Source organism: Cornus florida, unplaced genomic scaffold (assembly GCF_030987335.1).
Source record: "Cornus florida cultivar Cherokee Brave unplaced genomic scaffold, ASM3098733v1 CherokeeBrave_3.0.0_Hap2_Chr04, whole genome shotgun sequence".
NCBI lineage: Eukaryota > Viridiplantae > Streptophyta > Magnoliopsida > Cornales > Cornaceae > Cornus > Cornus florida.
The window spans coordinates 34,841,845-34,864,659 of record NW_026775574.1 but is presented as its reverse complement, the minus strand read 5'-3'; the positions used below and the strand labels follow the sequence as shown (position 1 = coordinate 34,864,659).

Sequence of the window (22,815 nt, the reverse complement as noted above, 5' to 3'; positions counted from 1 at the left end):
TGATTTACACTCATTCATCCAGAAACCTAATATGTGATGTAGAATTTTTTGTTTTCTGTCATAATTTTGGGCTTTGATGCCAGAAATATTCCATTAGCTTTGCGCTTTTAAATCCAATTCATAGCTCTCAATTTGATTGCTGTATATTTTTGTTTTTGGCAAGTAAGAGTAGGAATTTAATCTAGAAGAACTATATATCATCCATGGGGCATTCCCTAGGGAAGTCAGTGAAATCCCAATACCACCAATCTGTAGGGTCTAAGAGAGTTAGCTAAACAGAAAATCTGGACTTAGAGACAAAGAAAAGCAATTGAACTTTGTCTTCACAAAAATATACCATGTCCCATCAATATACAACATTATATAAACTGAGAGCATCCAATCCTGACATCATAGCACTGCGATGGATGTCACCTTTATCATAGCTGCTGCAGGTCATAGCTCATAAAGGACACCATGCAACCTCCATAACAAATTGCAGAAAACCAGATAAATTACAGCAATCCATAACACTCCTTGGATGTGTGATCAGAGGCCTTCAAAATAAAGATAATAAAAAACCATTTATCTGGTTAAAATGGAATTAGGAAGCCCTAAGTGAAGAAGAACCGGGCCTGGCCCGAGAGCTTGAAATCCATACAGCCCATGCCTATAATTGGAGACGTTGGAAAGAAAGATAGAATTAGGGATTTTTGTTTATTTATTATTATTATGGGATATTTCAGCAATTTAGGGTTTTATTTATGGTAATAGGTTGATTAGGGTTTTCTTTGATGTCTATTTATATGTTGGTTCAGACATTGGGAAAGTCAACTTTTTATGATTATTATTGATATTGAATTTGAGATTACCTGTGATTTCTTCTCCCTCTGAATTCTTCTTCTCTTCTAAATTCTTCTTCTCTTATGATTTCTTTCCCTCTATTCTTATTCCCTTTCTCTCTCAATCTCTTTCTTATTCTACTTGAATTCTGCTTTCGAATCGCCCCTACCCGCTATTGCACTTTTGCCTTTTTGAGGGCAATTGGTTGCATAATGACCAGTTTCATTGCAAATGTAACATTTACAATCTTTTTTGGTTTCCAAAGATTTGGAGGCTTTGGAGGTCTTTTTGGAACCCTTTGTACCCTTTTTCTTTTTCCCTTTTTTGGGTTTTGGAGAAGGAGCGGGTGTAACATACTTCTTGGACGCGCGGACTGGGCGCTTGCCAGCTTTCCATGTCTTCCAACGAAAGTTTTTTCGCTTAGGTTGTTGAGAACGGGTAGCAGCTTTGTAAGGTGCGCAACCAATCTTCTAAGTTTGTTGTAGAATCTTGTCACAACAACGTTGGCCGTCAGCAGTATTGCTGATCTGGTTTTTGACTTGCTTTTTAGCTTTAGTCTCAAGACATTTTTCGTTAATGAGACAATAGACAAAATTCGTACGAAAACATATGTTATCGGGTTTCTGAATTCGAACAAGAAAATCAGGATATCCTTTTGTTGCAAGTTCATCCCAAGGATTTGGAAGCTTATGAAAAAATTGGGGTAACCAATGTTCAATAGCATTTGGTGGAAGTCTACGAAAGTATTTGGTAAAAATCTTGACGTAGGCTGGAAAGCTGCATATGTCGCATAATTCGATTTTCGAAAGTGCGCACGTTGCATCGTCGGTTAAGAGTTGTTCTCCTGTATGTCCGACTAATTCTTCTTTAAGAATTTTAACGAAGCCTCTTAGGACGCCATCGATCTTATCGAAGTTGTTTAAGAGTTCGTCTTTTTGGCGTTGACCTTGAGTAGTCTGATCCCATTGTCGAAGCCAATCAAGAGCATCACCTTGTAGGGTTGCTGAGATGTAGTCAAGGAAACGATCGCGTTGCCAAGTTCCTTTATAGTTGTTGACTAGGATGGCCAAAGATTGTGCCCATTCATCAATGGTTTTCAAATGATCTTTATAAGGGACATTTGAAAGATCTAAATAAGTTCCATGTTGTGAAATAGGAAACTTATTAAGGTCATCTTTTCGGGTCCAGGTAGGGACTGTAGAAAAATCATATTTATAGGATGAGGTATAAACAGAGGGCTTTTTGGGTTCTCCTTTTTCACCATCTGCAGGCTGGCTGCTAGAGGGAGGAACTTCTTCTGCTGGGAGAAGGTCTTCAGTAGGAAAGTCTCCGTAAAAAGATTCATCAAGAACAGTGTCTGATTGACGTTTCTTCGATTTAGATCTTGGGGTAGGTAAAGGATCTGCTTCGATGGTGTCATCGAGAGATTCAGAAGATGAATCAGGAAGAGGGTCTGCTTCGATGGTTTCATCAACGGATTCAGAGGATTCTGATTTGTCTGAAAAGACATATATTTGTTCGTCGTCGGATTGATTTTCGTTGTTTGAATCACTGCTGCTTTCACTTGGTGTGTAACCAAAGTGAGTAAGAAGATCTTCATTTTGTAAAGAGATCTGTCTTATGTGATTGATGATATGTGTGCTTTCATCAAAAGTAAGTTGTGGGTTTACATATAGAGCTTGTAAACAATTGAGTTGATCTATGATATTGTCATAGTCATCACGTCGGTATTTAAATGAAGAAGTAGATTCAGTAAAGACTTTTAATTCTTCATGGCCGTAAAAAAGGGGTTTAACCTTATAACGAAGAGGTGGTTCGTCGGAGAGGGGTTTTTCCGGGAGGAGAGTTTCCTGTTGAGAAGGATTAGATTGTCCTTTAGAAAGATCGGGTGGATCTGGTTCTGGTGGGTAAAGATCTGACATCTTAGCTTTTTGGAGCTTGGCTAGATCTATAGTCATCTGATGTATTTGTTCCTGAAGAGCGGATATGTCTTGAGGATTGGAAAGAGTGAAAATCTGGGTAAGAGTTTCAAGTTTGTCATTCAAGGAGATCATTCCTTGTTGGACATCTTCAAAAGAGGAATCCATATGGGTATTGGTTGCCTCTAGATTATGTTGGAAATCGATCTTCCAATCAGTAATCATATCTATCAGGAAGTTTAGTCCTGCACCGATTTGATTAAACGTAAGTGGTTCCGTGTGTAGAAAATGAGTAATATGACGGTAGCCATTGGGATCTTGACCATGTATATTACGGATACAGTTGACAGAGCTAGGTTGTGCCATACAAACAGTTATTGGTTCTTAAGACCTTTTGATTTCTGTTATGGTGCCTAAAACCAAGAGTTCTTGTTGGGAGCTTAATATATGTCGTAAAAGTCGTACAGACACAGACAAATAAGCAAATACAGGATAATATGGGCTTAAAACAGTAATCAAACATATGAGAATTATAACAGTAATAAGGCACAAAATAGATACTGAAAACTTATAACTTACAATAGTGGTCCAGATTCGATGTATGGCTCTGATACCAATTACAGCAATGCGGAAATGAAATACACAAATAGGAACTGAGAATTTTACAGAGCAAACAAAGATATGAAAACTGATACTAGAACCTAATACCGAAACCATGTTGAGGTTAGGGTTTAAATAGCATTACAAAAGATAAACAGTTCCAGAGAAGATAAGAACGAATCTTTCTTTTACTGTTTGAAAAAGTGATTGTCGGCAACTTTCACTGTTGATGAATAGTTTGTCGGCAGCTTTCGGTTACTTTAACTTTTGGAAAAAGTAGACATGACAGCTCTTCTTGTCGTGTGCTCGATAGATTGCAGCCGATCAGTAGAGAGTGTCGGTTCATCCTTCCATGGCATTAATGATGTTATGGAGTTCATATTCATCAAGTGGAGGAGTGCTGGCTGGTGATTGTGCATCAGCAATATCCCATTCCAGATTAAGTCGTTCTGCGCCATCTTTGACCCGAGAGGGGTTATCCAGTGTGGTCATGCTAACGATTTCTTTTAGAAATGCTTTGGCTGTTTGGATATGATGTTCTCCATTTTCGTCATCATAATAGATGCGGAGGGTGGTGACAAAGAGTCTTCGCCCGTCACAACAATAGAACATTGGCTCTTGATTGTGATAAGTGCCATCAAGAAGACGTCGAGCAGTATCTTGGAGGTGTAAGAAACTGTGAATTTCGAAGTAGTAAGGAACAATGCTGTTAGCAATTTCCTCTGAGTTTAGCAGTCGATTATGCTCGTACTCATCTTGTGCGGTGAGTTTGAGATACCATATTTGATAAGGTTGGAAAAATCGAGTTTTTTCTCGACTACCAATGGTACTGGAAATCCAAAAAGTAAGGTGACGGCTATAATTCCAACGTCTACTGACTTTGTAAACCATGGATTTGATCATGGCAGGAAAGGACCGGTATGAATCTGTAGAGGTAAAGGTGAGTTTGTTCACAAATCCCCAATCAATAGGTTCCATGGACCATTCAATTCCAGGAATGATAAAAAAGTCAAATTTTGGGACTCTTTTGCCATTATAAAGCATATCAAAGGTATTGATATCTTCATGTAATGTCTAATAGTAATATCGGATGATGTCATAATGATCTTCAATCTTTCGATAGATGAGCCGAAAGAGATCAGGAGGAAAATCGTTTCTTGCTTTTTCAAGAAGACATATACGATTGATTTTGGCAAACGTATTTTCTGGAAAATCTTGTTCTCCTACTAATTGGGCAAGCTTAAGAAAACAATTAATTTGAGATAAAGAAAAATCTTTTTCCCAGTCAATAGTAAGACAGATCTGGATGCAAAGCTGTTTAAGCTCAACAGTCATGGCTGCTTGTTCAGCAATGAGAGCTGTAAGAGAACTCATAAGTTGTTCAGCAATCAATCAAACCATACTGTTTATCCTTCTCAAAACCACTCCACCGCTGCCTCACCCTCACCTAAATCACCAGACAAACATAAACCCTAGCACCAGCCCCATTCAACCCTAGCCACCACTGCCGCTGCCATCATCCATCACAACCATCATAGTATTTACCCACTGCTCACTGTAATCTCAACCAACTGTTATCCCAACATCAACCCTAAACCCAACCAAGCCAAAAATAAAAATAAAAACAAAGACAGATCCACGTTTTTAGCCCTCGCCATCAGAAATCCTTGTGTGATTGTAGTCATCAACAATAGCCGTCGCTGGAAATCAGTCGCAGTAGTTTTCTCTCCCCATCACTGATGCCATCCTCACGTCATCCAAGCCTTGCGTAGCTAGTAATTCTAACTTCAGCCAAGAACTTTGTGCACTCTATTGCAACTGTCACCAAGATTTCAGCATTATCTTCACAACTGATTCTGGAAAGTCAACTTTGGAATATTTATTCACCAAAATTTCAGCGCGACTGATTTTGAAAAGTGAATTTTGGATTATTGCAGTATTGTCACCAAAATTTCAGCGCCACTAATTTTGGAAAGTCAACTTTAGATTATCCAAGGTTTGGAAAGTTCAGATTTGGAGTATTTACTAAAAGATTCAACTTAGACCCAATCCCAAAACTGTCAGATTTGATCTGGTCCAGGAAGCACAACTTGAATCACAGCCCAACTTCACAACATGCCCACCCCAGTACAATAGTGATCCAGAAAGAAATTTTTTTTTTTCTTTCAAAAGCCCAGACTTGGATCCAAAACAGATTATATTTCTTGGCCCAGCCCAAGTTTATTCAGGTTATTATTTTACCAGATCAGAAGTCAGACCCGGCTATTTAAATCAGTGCAGCCCTGTTTGAATACAGTTGGATGACCATTTCAGTTCCAGAATCAGAAAAAGAGTAGAATCTGTCCAGGACTGGTTCAACAGTGTTCAGCAGAATACCAGGAAAAAAAAAAAATTAGATTTTTTGTTTCAGTTCTCACAGCCACATTTGGGTAATATTCAGCACTTGGGAGCTACAGAGGACTAAGGAAAAGGTACACATACTTCAAATGAAAATTGTTATTAGTACTTTTATCCAATTGATTAGTCTAGAAATTGCAAAAGGTCCATTAAACTTTATTTTTGCATCTAAATACTCACACATGCATGATTTCTAACATAATCGATTTCATTGCATTATGATTTTCTTATTTGTGCATTGTGTCAGTTTATAATTTGATTTCCTTAATTCAATTTGAATCCTATATCAGCATTATCTTCAACCATTCTTATGTCTCTTCCATTCCATTAGTACGCAACGATGTCGGAGGAGAACATTGTTTCATGTCCCCGATGGCTTTGTTCTAAGCCAAGCAAGGTTAAGATTATTGAGTCCAAACCAAGCTTCCCATCTTATGGAAATAGAATTAACTGGTGTGAAAATGATAGGGAAACAAAAACAACACTGAAAATAAATTTGGAACAACTTCTTCTGAAAATTGGAAATAGGCTTTTTCAACCTGCATCCTCGATCAGTGAGCTCCTTTGGTTGCTTACCAAAACTGATCACTTGCTTTGCAAAGTAAATCAGGACCCATGTGCTTCAATGCAAGCTGCACTCTCTCCAATAATGAAGGCTTTAATTGCTAAAGAATTTCTAAAGCATTCAGATTGTGATGTTAGGGTTTCAGTGGCCTTATGCCTTAGTGAGTTAACAAGGATTACAGCACCAGATTTCCCTTACAATGATGATCAAATGGTAGAAGTATTTCAGATGATTGTATCATCTTTTGAAAATTTATCTGGTACATCTAGTCCATCTTATGGTAAAAGGGTCAAAATTATCCACACATTTGCAAATGTCAAGTCACGTTTGGTTATGCTTGATTTGGATTGTAATGCATTAATTGTTGAGATGTTTGAACACTTTTTAAGGGAAATAGGTTATTATCACTCCGATAGTGTCTTTTCATCCATGGAGAAAATTATGACTCTTGTCCTCGAAGAAAGCGACCATATATCAGTAGAGCTACTTCGTCCTCTTCTAACTAGTGTTAAGGGAAGAAATCAAACTATTTCACCTCAATCTTACAAGTTAGGAGAAAAAGTTTTGAACAATTGTGCCACAATTCTCAAGTCTTGTCTTTCAAAAGCTCTACCATCCATGGTCCTTTTGTCCATTGATTTTGCTGAAGTAGTCACTTCTATTGGTCCAGATGTGTCTGAAAAAGAGTCTATTGTGTCAAACAAGGATGTCAAGTACAATACTAATTTTTGGAAGACACTTTGGACATTCTTAGAAACAAATTTGAAGTTTCCTTTTGCATCTCGTCCTTTGATTGATAGAAAAATTGAGGTTGTGAAACAAGGTCTAGGAAAGTTGGTTAGTTTTCTTACTAATGTGCACCTAGACACTTGGAATTTGTTATTGCCCATAATGGGATATGCCTATACAAGTTTAACAAATCAATTTACTGGCAATTATTTTTTCGAAATTGTCTATAATTCATTTCCATGCCAGTCCATTGATCATGTTCCTTCACCTCCATGTATGTATTCACTTGAGTTTGTTGATTCCTTCGTTCAGCTTGTTCATGATTTTTATGCCGATATGCGACAAGAAATTGTCTTAAGTAAAAAGAATTATGAACTCATTGCACATGCTCGTCATAGGAATCATGAATTTAATGAAGGAGATTATGCTATAATTTGTGCACTACCTCAACCTTGTCATAAAAACTCCTTCCAGATGAAACATGCCAAGATTGATAGACTTTACCACATCATTCAAAAATCAGGACCTAATGCGTATTTCTTTGATTGGTCTTTGGATATGAGTACTAGTTCAATTTTTGAAGTGAAGTATCTGTTACATAACCGAGGCACCTTTGAGCCTCCTATTTTATTGGCATGTGTTCCTACAGGTGGATTTACATTTTCCTCAGCATCGGCATTAGTTCATCTATCTTTTCAGTCGCATTATATGGCTTGGACAAAGGATATTGTTGATTATCAGAGTGATGGCCCTCATCTTGGAGATATTGACTATTACCTTGTTCGATGGAAGGGTTTTCCAGTTTTAAATACCAGACAGAGTATTGACCCATACTTTTTGGAGATATACTTATGCATTTACTCTCCGGAGGAGAGTTCTTCTCAACCGGGAGGGAATGATGAAGAACCGGGCCTGGCCCGAGAGCTTGAAATCCATACGGCCCATGCCTATTATTGGAGACGTGGGAAAGAAAGATAGAATTAGGGATTTTTGTTTATTTATTATTATTATGGGATATTTCAGCAATTTAGGGTTTTATTTATGGTAATAGGTTGATTAGGGTTTTCTTTGATGTCTATTTATATGTCGGTTTAGACATTGGGAAAGTCAATTTTTTATGATTATTATTGATATTGAATTTGAGATTATTTGTGATTTCTTCTCCCTCTGAATTCTTCTCCTCTTCTAAATTCTTCTTCTCTTATGATTTCTTTCCCTCTATTATTATTCCCTTTCTCTCTCAATCGCTTTCTTATTCTACTTGAATTCTGCTTTCGAATCGCCCCTACCCGCTGCTGCATCACTAAGTCTCTCTGTAACCATTGGATTTCAGCAGACAACTTGAAAGCCTTCTTAAGCCACATCCTGATTGATAACATCCAGAATTTGCTTTTGAGAAACCAAAGCATCCTTGGAGGAGTTTGAGCATAATTTTTCATTTCTCTCCTTCCATATGCTGTAAACTGTGGCAGCAACGCAGATCTTGAAAATGATGTGCTTTAGATTTTTCTTCCTCTTCAAAGATTGATGAAGGCCAGTGCACACACAGCTGAAGGTTAGCATATAATGAAGATTCTCGTTCTGGATCAATCGCAATAAATGCATACTCTTCTGTCGACATGACAAGCTGCCTTGAGCCATGAGACAATGTTCCATCCAGCTCTTCCTATAATTTTGCTAATCAGACATCTCCTTTTGGTACCGGTGGTTAATTCCTTTACCCTATATTTTTTACCCATGGATAGATAGTATAAAGGATGACTTAAGGTGTCATTTAAAGGGATTCAACAATTATAGAGAACTCGCACTCCATAACTTTGATAAGAGTCCATCAAGATCAGTTCCTCGCACTCTTCCTCACCCCCCTTGAAGACCCTTCTGTTACAGCTCAGGTCTCAACCTAGGCTCTTGACCACTTGTGGGCCCATTGAACAAACATGACTTCTTACTTATCAAAAAAAAACAAACATGACTTTTCGTTATATCGAACTCGGCACCTACAACTTTCAAATGAAAAGTGTGTCTGAGGGATTTATCAACATTATTAAGTTGAATCAAGTCCGTGCTTCCAAGGTCAAAAAATACCTTAAAGGGTCATTCCTAATTTCCTACTTCCTAACACCACCTTCCTTGCGTTACCTGTTCACCTTGGTCAATTCTGTATTATGACATTCTTTAGGCAAATAATAGGCATCTATAATATATATTTGTCTAATCAAACCTTGGCATATAATAGGCATCTATAATATATATTAGTCTAATCAAATCTTATCAAATTCAAATTTAAACACATGAAACAATCGACCAATTCTGTATTATGACATTCTTTCGGCAAATAATAGGCATCTATAATATATATTTGTCTAATCAAATTATATCAAATTCAAATTTGAACAAATGTAACACGTGAGAGATAATTTCTCTTGTTTATTGCATTTTGTATTTATCCTTTAGTAATTAGTGCCTAAGGGTCATTGCCTTGTGGAATGTTAAAAACTTGATCTTACAAGCTTGAAGGCTCATGTTGATTTTATTCTACATCTAGTCTACTCCTTTCAGCTTCTTAGGCAGGATATACACTCGTAGTTCCTGCCATAATTTATTAGGTGCTGTGAAAAACATTCAAATTGTCATCATATGTAGGGTTTGAATTTTTTTCATCCTCACCTTTTTATAAACTAAAAGATTGCATTACCAATCTATATTTACTAAAAAAACAACACATTTCACATGAATATATTTCGTCTTTGATATTTGGTTTGATGAAGAGAAGGCGCTGGGATGACCTTAAACTAAATCTATTGGAGAAGCAGGAAGAAAAATCATAGAATGTCGAACAATATCTATTGTAGTAAACGGAGATGAAGTGATGTATCTTGTGACAAGAAAGTTAACCTTACTAACTGTTTGCAGTCTAGAACCAGTTCATGTAAATTTTTATTATTGTTATTGTTGCCAGATAATGAGAGCAACCAAAATTGAAGTTTTGAAAAAAAGTAGAATAAATATATATATTTCCAGTAAGTAGAATATTTCATGCCCAGTTGGGGTCGTTACTAGAAGTTGCTGTCGATGATGAGTGTAATTCAATTTTTATTAGGATCTAGGAGACAAACTCATTATTGTAGGCAATCCTCTGCCCGACAAAGAAGTATATATCGACATGCCTCATTGAGAAAATAGAAGCAGCCTGATATAGAACTGTGGGATGAGGTCAAAATATTTAACTTGTGAATTGGATGAATAGCGTTACGAGCATAGCAGTTTCTATATGCTGGTGGCTATGTGAAGTATTAAGTAAAAAAGATCACCCGATTAGTCTATTCATGAATTAGTTTATTAGAAAGATGTTTGACAAGAGTCATTTAGAAGTACTAATATTTACAATTTTAATGCCAAGAAAAATATTATGGTAACTTTTTCTATCTTGAAAATTGGTTGCTTTGAATGGACCAGTCACTAACCATGTAATAGATCTAACGTTCTTTTCTAGTGTGTGCTTTGCCGCACTGGCATGTTTGAAAGGCAATCTAACAATGGAGATTCACTAATGAAATTCGCTATGTTACTTGCTTGAGCCAAAAAGATTAATTGGGTTAGGAGTTCTGCTTCAGCTGGCATTAACTATGAATTTATTTTAGGTTTACATTATCTAAGACAGTTTTAGTAATAAAAAAGTGGTGTTTGTGTAGGATCAAAAGTTATATGTAGATTCTGTACTATTTTTATCATAATCTTTTGGCAGTCTACGTCAAAGGCCTTGATAACTTTTAACTAATTACTCTTTCTCTCTTGCAGAGGCTTTACGGTTTTGTCATATGCTTCGTTACCGGTTTAAGTTGTACGTTCTTGGTAAGTTCAAACAATGAATACTTAAGTCATACTTTTACTTCATTGTCAGTTAAGAATATTTTTTCTTGGAAAATGTGCTCTTTCTGCAATAATGAATGGGAATTTCTTAGTTTTTCTGGTTTGAAAACTTAATTAAAGCCCTGTATTCGTGTTGAAACCCTAGTATTAGTAGCTATAGTGTATGAGGTGTTTCCCCCCTTTGTCGTCTCTACTTTTAGGTTCCAATAAGATTATATAAGTAATGGTAGTTGGTGAAAGCATTAGGTTTCGCTCATTATTAAAAGTTATCTAGATTGTGTGTCCAAGAACAAGCAGATGTTAAGAAATTCCTTTAATTGAAACGTAAACACTTGTAATAATATATATGGGCCTGTTTGGCAACAGTTTTTGTTGCATGTTTTGTGTTGCGGGTAGTGTATTGTAGTGAAGCAAAACACCGTTACACCTCCACATGTTTTTTTGTTGCCATTTGAATATTACCATGTTTGTTGCCAAAAAAGAGGCCCAAATAGGGAACATTGGTGTTTCCTAATGTTTTTGCGCTGTAGCAAAAAACTGTAGTGGTGAATAGCACCAAAAAAAAAAAAAAAAAACTCTAGGTGGCCTTTTTTAAGTCGCCATTAAGTCAAATCAATCATGCAACACTTTTTTACCAAACATGTTTTCATGTTTTAGCTTCCAAAAATCTTGCAAAAAATTTTATGTTACCAAACATGCTTCGAATCACAAATGAACATGCTTCACAACAAAAATTTTGTTTCTGTTTCGGATGAAAACAGAAATGCAGATGGAAATGGTTGCCAAACGAGCCCTATATAAGCAATTATAGTATGCTTAAAAGCAGTAGGAATAGTGGCGCTAGTATATAATAATAACATTTGAAATTAACAGCAGTGGCAGCTGTCAAGTGACAACATCCTTAGCTGGTCCTTAATATTTTAAATGCCATTTTAAGTACTTTATTCATCTCATTATAGCCTTGTTCTTAGACCTTTTAGCCTGCACAGCTTCTCTTGTTTATCATTAGTCCAGGTGAACATTTCAGATCCAAAATTTTACTTTAATCAATAAAGCATATGAAAGGACATATATTGCACATATCCTAAGAAAGGTGTGGCAAACATAATTTTTATAACTTTTGCCCTTTATGGACAAAGTTTTGAGGGGACATGTTCTGGTATGATTTGGTCCCTCTTCAAAATAGAAAATCTTTTAAAAATCATATGCAATGATCCTCTACCTACTTTATTGTGGTATTGTGAATGTGATATAAACATAGAGAATGGATGAGGTGGTAGAGCAGCAGTTTTAAAATGCCTTAGGATTTTGATCACGTTTAAAGCAACTCTATATGTATGTATACAATGCATACTTAGTTTTATGTGTTTATATCTGTATCCGTATTCTACAATATTATATGCCTTTTTAAAGCTACCAAGAACAAAATAGTAATGCATGGATAAATGATTTATGTGAGTGCTTTTAAGTCTTGAATGTATCTCCTAAAATTCCAAGATCATCTTTCTACATCACAAGCTAGCTCCATGGTTGCCCTTCTACCAATTGTTTCAGTCCTTTACGTGCTCTTGCTCTGCTCGAGCTCCCTTTTTCTCTTCCAGACCCTGCCTAGCTGTAACATAATAGGAATAAGCATTTAGTGGCTAGTATATATCCTGTAACCTTAAAGAGTAAGCTTATAGTTTATTATTGGTGTGTGCAACTTTTGTTTTTAATATAGATTAGAAATTTGAAAATTTAGGTAGTGATATTTGTTTCCTCTTTCAAATGATTGAAGAAGGAACTTCAAGCTATACACACGAGTAAATGTGTTATCTTCTACCACAAGGGTGAAAAGGTAATATAATAGTTGGATGCACTCGCCAAATTAGGGTTCATGTGTACATGCATTAGGTTTCTAAGATTTCATGATTTGATTTGATTCCTTAAATCTTTCCAAATCTGCATAAAAGTGTTTGAAAACTTCCTATTCTAAAATTTTCTAAGTATAATGGTAGTAAACTTTAATCAATCTAGCTATCGATCTATGGTCACTATATTTGTGTTGATTGTCAACCAACCCCTCTACCTATCTAAATCTACGGAAATTTAGTTTCCTTTTTTTTTAAAACACTACTAACCCTACTCTTTATGTACCTCTACTTTGCATATATATGTTGTTGGGGCAGCGGAAGCAGGCGACTAACTAAGACAAATTAGGATCCAATAAAAGCCAATATTAATCACAGACAAACACAAGATATACATGGTTCAACACTTCAGCCAAAACTAGCCTACATCCAAGAGATTCCACTATGATTCATAGAGATTTTTTTTTTTTTTGATAAGTAAAATTGTATTAGAAAACGTTCAAAAGGGGAACACGTTCCAAGAGCTATACAAATACCGAAACCAAAAAAGGGAGTCATATGGAACCAAAGAACCCAAAAAGTCCATGGTTAGATATACAATTTCTCTCCATAACCCAACTAAGAAGAGAACAAATAATAGAAAACTTTAATGCCCCAATAGAGAATTCCTCCCCATCAAAAGATTTTCTATTCTGCTATTTCCAAAGACTCCACCAAACACAAAGGGGGGTCACCCTCCAATAGTCACGAGCATGAGCCCCCACCCTTTGGCCCCTCCATACTCTAATCAAATCCCTTGAAGTCTGGGGCACAACCCATTCGACGCCAGACCGACCCAAAATAAGACTCCAATAGTCATGAACCACATGACAATGCAAAAGAAAGCGATCCACAGACTCTCCATCATTCTTATACAGACAACACCGGTTGACTATGATTTGTCTTCTCTTTCTCAAATTGTTCAAAGTCAAGATCCTGCCCCAAGGTGCAGTCCAAACAAAAAAGGCCACTCTAAGAGGAGCCTTTGAATGCCAAATCGTTTTCCATAGGAAATTGGAACCGTGAAACCCGGAGAGGCAGAGAAAAAAGGAATGGACCTGAAAAGTCCCTTACGAAGAAGGCACCCAAGTCAAGGAATCCGAACGAGTACCATCCACCTCCTGTCTATACAAAAGGTTCAGCAAGCCAGTGACGTCGTCCAACTCCCAATCCTGAAAGGATCGTTGGAATTGCACATCCCAAGACAACCTACCGCTATCGAGTTGATAACAGTCAACTATCAAAGCATGTCTATTACCTTGGGAACAAACAAGACAATGGGCGATCCTCGCACCAAGTATTCTCCCAAAACCAGACGTCCCTTCCTTCCCGAACTCTAAATCTAATATGCTTAGAGAACTCATCCCATCCCTTCCCAATGGATTTCCACACCCCCGCGCTGACAGCAGATCTGACCGGCCTAGATGACCATCCCCCTATCTCTTCCCCAAAACGACATGGAACAACTTTTCTCCATAACCTATGTCTTTCGCTACGGAATCTCCATAACCACTTGCCTAGGAGCGCTCTATTGAAAGGGGCCAATCTCCTAATCCTAAGACCGCCTAACTTAAAGGGCCTTCACACTTGCTCCCACCAGAGTACCGGACAAGATGAAATTTAAACTCCTCCCCCTGTTTGCCCCAGAGGAAGTTTTATTGAAGCATCTCAAGTCTTCCAACAATAGAGGAGGGGATCTGGAAAGCGAAAGAAAATAAGTTAGAAGATTGGACAATGTACTCTTCCCTAAAATAACTTTCCCTCCCTTCGAAAGATATTGTTTTTTCCACCCAGCCAACCTTCTCTTGAAATGCTCTATCATTGGGTCCCAACTTCCCACCCTCCTTGACGAATCACCTAACGGCAAGCCCAAGTAAGAAATAGGGAAGGAGCTCGTCCCACACCCTAAAACCGTTGCAAGAGAAGCCACCTTCTGAATCCCCCCCACAGGAATAAGTACACTCTTGCCCACGTTGACTTTTAAACCTGAGATTGCCTGAAAGTAGACTAGGACACATCTCAAATATCTCAGTTGGGACACATTTGCCTCACAGAAAACTAGAGTGTCATCCGCGAAAAGCAGGTGAGAGATCTCCATCTGTTGAACGAATCTGGACCAATCTTGAAGCCCCTGATAAATCCCAAATCCACACCCCTTCTCATCAACCTACTAAGAGCCTCCATAACAATAATGAACAAGAATGGGGAGAGTGGGCCCCCTTGCCTCAAACCATGAGAACTGCCTAAAAACCCGGATGGCGACCCATTCACTAACACAGAAAATCTGACCGAGGAAACGCACGTGTCGATCCATCTCCTCCATTTCTCTTCGAAACCCATCAGCGTCACCAGTGTTTTTCCTACTCTACCAACCCGCATATTATCTCTACCCATCAACTCCCTCATGAGACTCATCTCTCTCAATCTCATAAGTCTCAACTTACAACATATGTACCTATTTATAAAGTTACAAACACAATTCCTTGTTGGATAAGGATTACAATTTCATTTTTTTTTTTTTTAATTTTTTTTTTGATAAGTTACAATTCCTTTTTTTTGATAAGTAAGAAATAAATAAAAAGGCGTTCAAAAGGGGAACGCGTTCCTTATACAAAAGTGGAAACGGGGGCTAAGGCCCTAAAGAATCCAAAAAATAATAATTAAATCATCGGAAGAGGAGCAAGAACTCCTCTTCACATAATTGAAAAGAGAGCGAATAATATAAAGTTTCAGCGTTGCCGTAGATAACTCCTTCCCCTCTAACATTCTACTATTTCTCTCCTTCCAGATGCATCACCAAACACAATGTGGGACAATTCTCCAGTAATCGCGTACACCCCTTCTCACACGACATCTTTTCCAAGCATGAATGAATAAGATTCCAACAGTCGTGCGCCACGGGGCAATGCATAAGGATATGATCAACTGACTCACCATCTTACTTGCATAGGCAACACCAATTAACAAAACAATTTCCCCTCTTCCTCAAATTATCAATCGTCAATATCTTACCCCTTACAGCGGTCCATACAAAGAATGCCACCCTAGTTGGAGCCATAGAACGCCAAATGGTCTTCCACGGAAAGTCAAGGCTACCAAAATTCAACAGACATAAGAACAAAGATCTTACTTCGAAACGACCATGGGAAGAGGGAATCCATGTCAGAACGTCATAACCTCTGCCAACTCCCTCCTGCCGATACAACTGATCCAGAAAAACACATACCTCGTCCAACTCCCAATCTTAAAAGGAACGCAGAAAATGCACATCCCACGTAATCCCACTATTATCAAGCCGATAACAATCAGCTACGTAGGCGTGTTTTTCAACTACAATACTGTATAATCTAGGAAATGTAAGAGATAATGACTGATCACCACACCAAAGATCTTCCCAGAAACGAACGCATCTGCCGTTACGAACTTTGAATCTGATATGAGAGGAGAAGACATCCCATCCCTTCCTGATGGATTTCCACACCCCGACTCCTCCCACAAGAGAAACTGGACGGGTAGACCATCTGCTAATCTCTTCCCCAAACCGACAAGAGACTAGCCTTCGCCAAGAACGATGTATTTCCTTCCCATATTTCCACAACCATTTACCCAGGAGAGCTTGATTAAAAGAAACCAATCTTTTGATACCATGACCACCCAACTTCATGGGCTTGCAAACTTGCTCCCATCTGACAAGGTAATACTTAAACTCTTCTCCTCTTCCGTCCCAAAGGAAATCCCTTTGAATTTTTTCAATCCTATCAGCAATGGAGCATGGGATTTGGAACATAGATAAAAAATATGTGGGAAGGCTCGATAAAGTGCTCTTAATAAGAGTAACTTTACCCCCCTTAGACAAGTATTGCTTCTTCCATACTGCCAATCTTTTCGCATACCTGTCAATCACAGGATCCCAACTCCCCACTCTCTTGGAAGAAACCCCTAGGGGCAAACCCAAATAAGGAATGGGAAAAGAACTCACCCTACACCCAAGGACTGTAGCTAAAGAAGAAATATTCTTAACATTCCCTACCGGAACAAGCACACTCTTAGCCACGTTGACTTTCAGCCCGGAAACCGCCTGAATAAGCTAGGGTAGTAGAAATACAATATGGAAGAAAGATAAGAGAAATATGTAAAAGGTTTGAATGAGATTTATAATTTGTAAAGGCGATATGAATCACTCATTCATAGCTCTAGTATTTATAGATAAAAAAAGCACATGCTCTTCTTACAAGAAAGGAAACTAAATCAAATCTAAATCAAATCACAACCTATTTTATGGCATATTCTATGGCATAGTCAAATCTCTGTTATTATTGTAAGTCATCCCATAAATCGTGGATATCATATATGCTAACACTACCCCTCAAGTTGGTGCGTGGATATCTGAAACGCCCAACTTGGATAATGCATTTTCAAAGATAATCTTGCTAACACCCTTTGTAAGAATGTTTGCAAGCTGCTGAGAGCTTGTGACAAATTGAGTGCCAATTTGACCAGAGATGATCTACTCTCGAATGAAGTGACGGTCCACCTCTATATGCTTAGTCCTGTCATGCTGAACGGGATTTGTTGCTATGCTAATGCCAGACTTGTTGTCGCAGTAGAGTGAGAATGGAAGCGACACTGGAAGGCACAAGTCTGTCATTAAGGTTTTCAGCCATAGCAACTCACATACCCCAAAAGCCATAGCCTTATACTCTACCTCTGCACTAGATCGAGAGAGATAAGATCTTGCTTCTTACTGCGCCAAGTAACCAAGTTACCACCAATAGTGGTACAATAACCTGAAGTTAACCTCCTATTTGAAACTAATCTTGCATAATCAGCATCTGTCCAAGCCTCAACACGTAAGTGACCATGATTGGCAAACAAAATACCACGACTCGGACACCCTTTTAAGTTGCGAAGGATCCGAATTGCTACATCAAGGTGAGGGGTAGGAGAATAGTGCATGAATTGACTCATGGCACTCACGGCATAAGCAATGCTAGGTTGAGTCATGAATAAATAGATGAGCTTCCCTACAAGTCGTTGATACTGTCCAACATCTGACAACAACTCCCCCTCAGAATCAGCGAACCGATGATTCTGCTCAATCGGAGTATCAGTAGGATGAGTGCCAAGCTGACTAGAAGCAGAAAGCAAGTCAAGAACATATTTGCGTTGAGAGATGAAAATGTCAGCCTTGGAGCGAGCCACCTCAACGCCCAAGAAGTACTGTAGGGGACCAAGATCCTTAATCTCAAATTGACTGCCAAGATAGCTCTTAACCTCGGCAATTCCGATAGTATCATCGCCGGTAAGAATAATATCATCGACATACACAATGAGAGCAACTGTCTTACCCCCTGAATGACATAAAAACAAGGTATGATTAGTTGCACTTTGATGGAAACCAAACTTGAGCATGGCAGTGCCAAAGCGATCAGACCAAGCTCGAGGAGACTGCTTGAGGCCATACAGAGAACGACGAAGACGACATACCATACCAGAATGTGCAGGAGAACGAAAGCCCGGAGAAGGAACTATGTACACCTCCTCCTGCAAATCACCATTAAGAAAGGCATTCTTGACATCTAACTGAAATAGAGGCCAAGATCAAATCGCAGCAACGGAAAATAATACACGGATGGTATTCATCTTGGCAACAGGGGCAAAAGTCTCCTGATAATCTATGCCATAAGTTTGAGCATAACCCTTGGCAACCAACTGGCCTTGTAACAAGCAACTGACCCATCTGGATTATGCTTAACTGTAAACGCCCAATGACAACCCACAACCTTTCGTCCAATAGGAAGTGGAACCATGTCCCAAGTCTGATTTTTCTCAAATGCTTGTAGTTCTTCTGTCATAGCATCACGCCATTGAGGTTGTGCTAGTGCATCTGCAACACTAGAAGGAAGAAGAACCGAGGCAACAGAAACAAGAAAACTCCGATAGGAGGGTGAGAGAGCATGATCAGAAACAAAATTAGAAGTAGGGTATGTACAAGAATGTTTACCCTTTCGAAGAGCAATGGGGCGATCATCAAGCAAAAGAATAGCTTGAGAAGGCAGAGCTGGTGCTGAAGGAATAGGGCAATCGATCGTGGGAGTAGAAGCTTGTACCTGTTGTCTCCGACTATAAACCTGTGAAAAAGGAACAATTCCCCCTGCTAAAGGGGTATCACGAGGAGGAATCATAGAAGACGAAACAGGTAAAGGTAGAGTAGTTGAAGACGGAAGAAAGTGATCATCCATTATATTCAATGGGAACCATTCACTTTGAGAACCAACTGAACTACTATAGTATGGTGTATGCTTAAAGAAAGAAACATCCATGGATATACCGCCGACGATTGGGAGGATGGTAACACCTATAACCTTTTTGAGAGTGAGAATAGCCCAAAAACACACACTTCAAAGCTTTGGGGTCAAGCTTTGTACGAATCTGCCCCAATTGTTGAACAAAACACACACACCCAAAGACTCGCGGAGGAATAAAAAAAAGAGATGAATTGGGATGTAAGATTGAGAGTGGGGCTGCAAAGTTAAGAACCCTAGAAGGAGTCCTATTAATGATGTAAACAGCTGTAAGAACTGCATCTCCCCAAAATGACTAGGGAACATTCATGCCAATGCAGATTGCTCTGGCTAAGTCAAGGATGTGGCAATTCTTTCTCTCAAAACGGCCATTCTGTTGAGGAGTTTTAACATTAGCCATCTAATGCTCAATCCCAAATTCTTTACATTATCGCTGTACCTTCCCATAAGTGTACTCCGTACCCTGGTCAGATCTGAATTTTTAATGGTACGACCATATTGAGTCTGAACCATTGTCATAAATTTTTTAAAAATGGTTTATACCTCATTTTTGGTTTTCATAAGATAAACCCATGTAACACGACTATGATTATCAATGAACAACACGAAATATCGAAATCCAAGACTAGAAGTAACTGGGCAAGGACCCCACACATCTGAATGAACAAGATCAAAAGGTGTTAAAGCATATTTATTATTACTAGCAGGATAATTCGAACGAACATGTTTAGCCATATGACATGTCTCACAAGATAAATCTGATACTGTCACATTACAAAATAAGGAAGGAAATAAATGTTTTAAATAACCGAAAGAAATATGTCCCAAACGCATGTGCCAATGCATAAGCTGGGCTTTATTAGATGAAACAAAATTAGAAAATGAAGCTGAATGTGCTTGAGGTGACAAAGGAGCATCCAAATGGTATAGACCGTCCACTTCACGCCCATTGCCAATCGTCTGTTTCGACACCAGATCCTGGAAAATACACTGAGAGGGAAAGAACGTTACACTACAATTTAATTATTTGGTAACGCTACTAACAGAAATAAAATTTGTAGTTAACTGTGGAACATGAAGTGTATCTGACAAAGTTAATGAAGGAGTAACTGATATGTGACCCTTCCCAGCAATGGAAGAATGGAGATTGAATAATGACCTTTTATTGATTAACATCTTCAAAACTACTCGCGCACTCATATTTTGATTCACAGTTTCGATGAAAAACTTTTAGAGCATTTTTGAATGGTTTGTTTCCCTTTGGGTCCATTGACTTATTTCTTTCAGAGATTTACTTGAAATTACATTTACTCAATTTCAATGCTTATTGCCTTGCATTTTCTGTTTGTACGGCTTCATAGCCAAAGAGGTCTCACATTTTTATGTTATTGAAAACCTTTAATTTGATGGGGAGAGATATTGTTAGCCTTTAATGGAACTAACTTGCATTTCTCTTTCTTCATATTTGACAGTCAATTCTTGTTTTCTTCAATCCAATCAAGTTTGGAATAACATTCACCTTCGGCAATTTGCTTTCACTTGGGAGGTTTGTCTACAGATTTGTATATTGTATGTTTCATGCTGTTCTTTATTGAGATTTGTAACAATATAACTAATTAAATCATTATATTTGGAAATACTTTCCTGCTATGTTCGGAAGCATGGAATCTCTGTTACATGGACTCTTCAAAAGAAGTGAAGTATCCGAACACATTTCCCTCGGACGTGGGTATGGGATATGTGTCCGACACTTTTGGTTAGACATGTACTTAAAAAACATATCCAATTATTCAATTACATTATATTATTACTTTAAAAAGAGTTTAATGCCTATATTGAACATTATATTAGATAAAAACATCACTTTACTCGAGAAAATAAAATAAAATAATTAATAAAATGAATATTTAGCCGTGTTCGTGTGTCCTTCTGTTTCGAGATTTGACACGTCCGACAAATGGATGCATACCCGTGGCCGAGACCCGTACCCAAGTCCATGTAAATAGCATGGAATTGGTGCCTTAGAATTGGAATCGGAGAAAAAATAGTTTAATGTTTGAACTAATTTTTCTCCAATTCCATTTCCATGCTACCGAACATAGCGTCCACCAAGATAAAACAGATTTAGTTGATTTAATGTAGACTTATATTAAAACTCAGGATTTGAGGTCCAAATGTATGTATCGGTCTCCATATGCTTAGATCACTCTACAACGAACTGTCATGTCCTTAGCATTGACTCGCATACCTTTTAACCTTTCTCTTGTTGACAGATTCTATTGCCTTCCATTTGAAGTTTGAACTGATCGTTCCTCTTAACTAGGAGTATTTAGTCTCCATTTTTGTCAAAGTTAACTATTCCAGAACCTGAAATCTTTAACCCATTTGAACTTGTTAAAGATATGATCAGAAAACAACAACCATTAATTACCGAAGCAGATTTAATGGTTAAATGCATGGATTTTATGAGGAACAAATTTGTTAAATCCTTTGAACTCCCACAGTAAGAGATGATGCATCCATGGTGTCAGTCTCTAGCCAGACCAGTCAAGACGGAAATCAGTTTTCCTGTCTCGCAGGTTATGCTCAAGATCCCAATGAAGATCTTAATTCCGAAGACGAGATTTCAATAGCAGATTATTGGGACTCTCTCACAGGACATTTGAAGGACAAGATGAATCCACCCAAAAAGTAAAGATTCCTCTTATCCTACCGACAGAAGAAGACAAAGAACTTTTCCCAAAAGTCTTTGATTCAACAGTATTCCCTTCATCAGATGTCTACTTTCCATCAGATAAGGAGACAACACTTAGTGGTGGGCCGACCGACTGCATTATTCTAGCACACGATCCCATGCACTATGCGGACTTCAAAATGTTAATTTTAAGTCCATTTTATGTATAAATAGAAGGCAATGTTTCCCTTCAATGTATCTTTCAATTTTCTTTTCTTTCCTCTGTAATATTTCTCTGTACAAGTTTGAAGTTGAATAAAGAAAGTTTTCTGTAAGTCTATTCAATACTTGTTGTTAATCTATCGATCCTTTGCATATTAATTATTATAATTATTATAATTATTATATTTGCATATTATTGGTATCAGAGCTATGATGGCTTAAATTCTTATTGTTAATGCTTTTTAGGTTCTGGTAGCATGAATATTATCGTCATTATATAATGAACAATATGAATATTATTCTGTCCAAATTATGTTTATCACAGATTCAATTATGGGTCGTCCAAAAGTCGCGTTGGAATGTTTAACCCGTTTTTGCATTAGATTGCTGCACAGGGTATTGTTTCCAGTAAATCGTTGACAGACGAGTAATAGAATCTCTCTTAAGCAGAACGACGACAGAATAGTAACTTACTGTTCACTATATAATATTATAATATTTAGACTGCTCAGACCTTAAAGCATTAACAATAATTAACAGCCATGTTACGACCATCTTCGTCCTCTTCTTCAGGACTACAGGACAACCAGGATTCAGAACTGGTAAAAAATACTGAAGTCGTGGAATGGACCAATGTTCAAAATCAATTGAACAAATGGACTATCCCTCCAGTAAGTGCAAAAAGCATTTACAAAATCGGAATGCTTAATTTAGCTGATCTATGGACTATCAAGACCATGGAACAAACCATGCAATTAAGCACTAAGGATACAATAATTAAGTTATTGTCTCCCCGTGACCTTCAGAGGCACATGCATAAATA

General features: G+C 37.9%; 1 protein-coding gene across 4 annotated transcripts in view; it reads left to right on the top strand.

Moving 5' to 3' along the window:
• Positions 1-22,815, top strand: part of LOC132303138 (uncharacterized) — a 45,174-nt gene that overhangs the window by 627 nt on the left and 21,732 nt on the right. The window contains exons 2-3 of one of the 4 annotated variants that reach the window (XM_059800258.1): positions 10,831-10,884; positions 20,569-20,665. In XM_059800258.1, coding sequence (XP_059656241.1) covers positions 10,831-10,884; positions 20,569-20,665 — 151 coding nt within the window. The remainder of the gene's footprint in view (positions 1-10,830; positions 10,885-20,568; positions 20,666-22,815) is intronic. The other 3 variants (XM_059800259.1, XM_059800260.1, XM_059800261.1) reach the window with 3 other exon arrangements.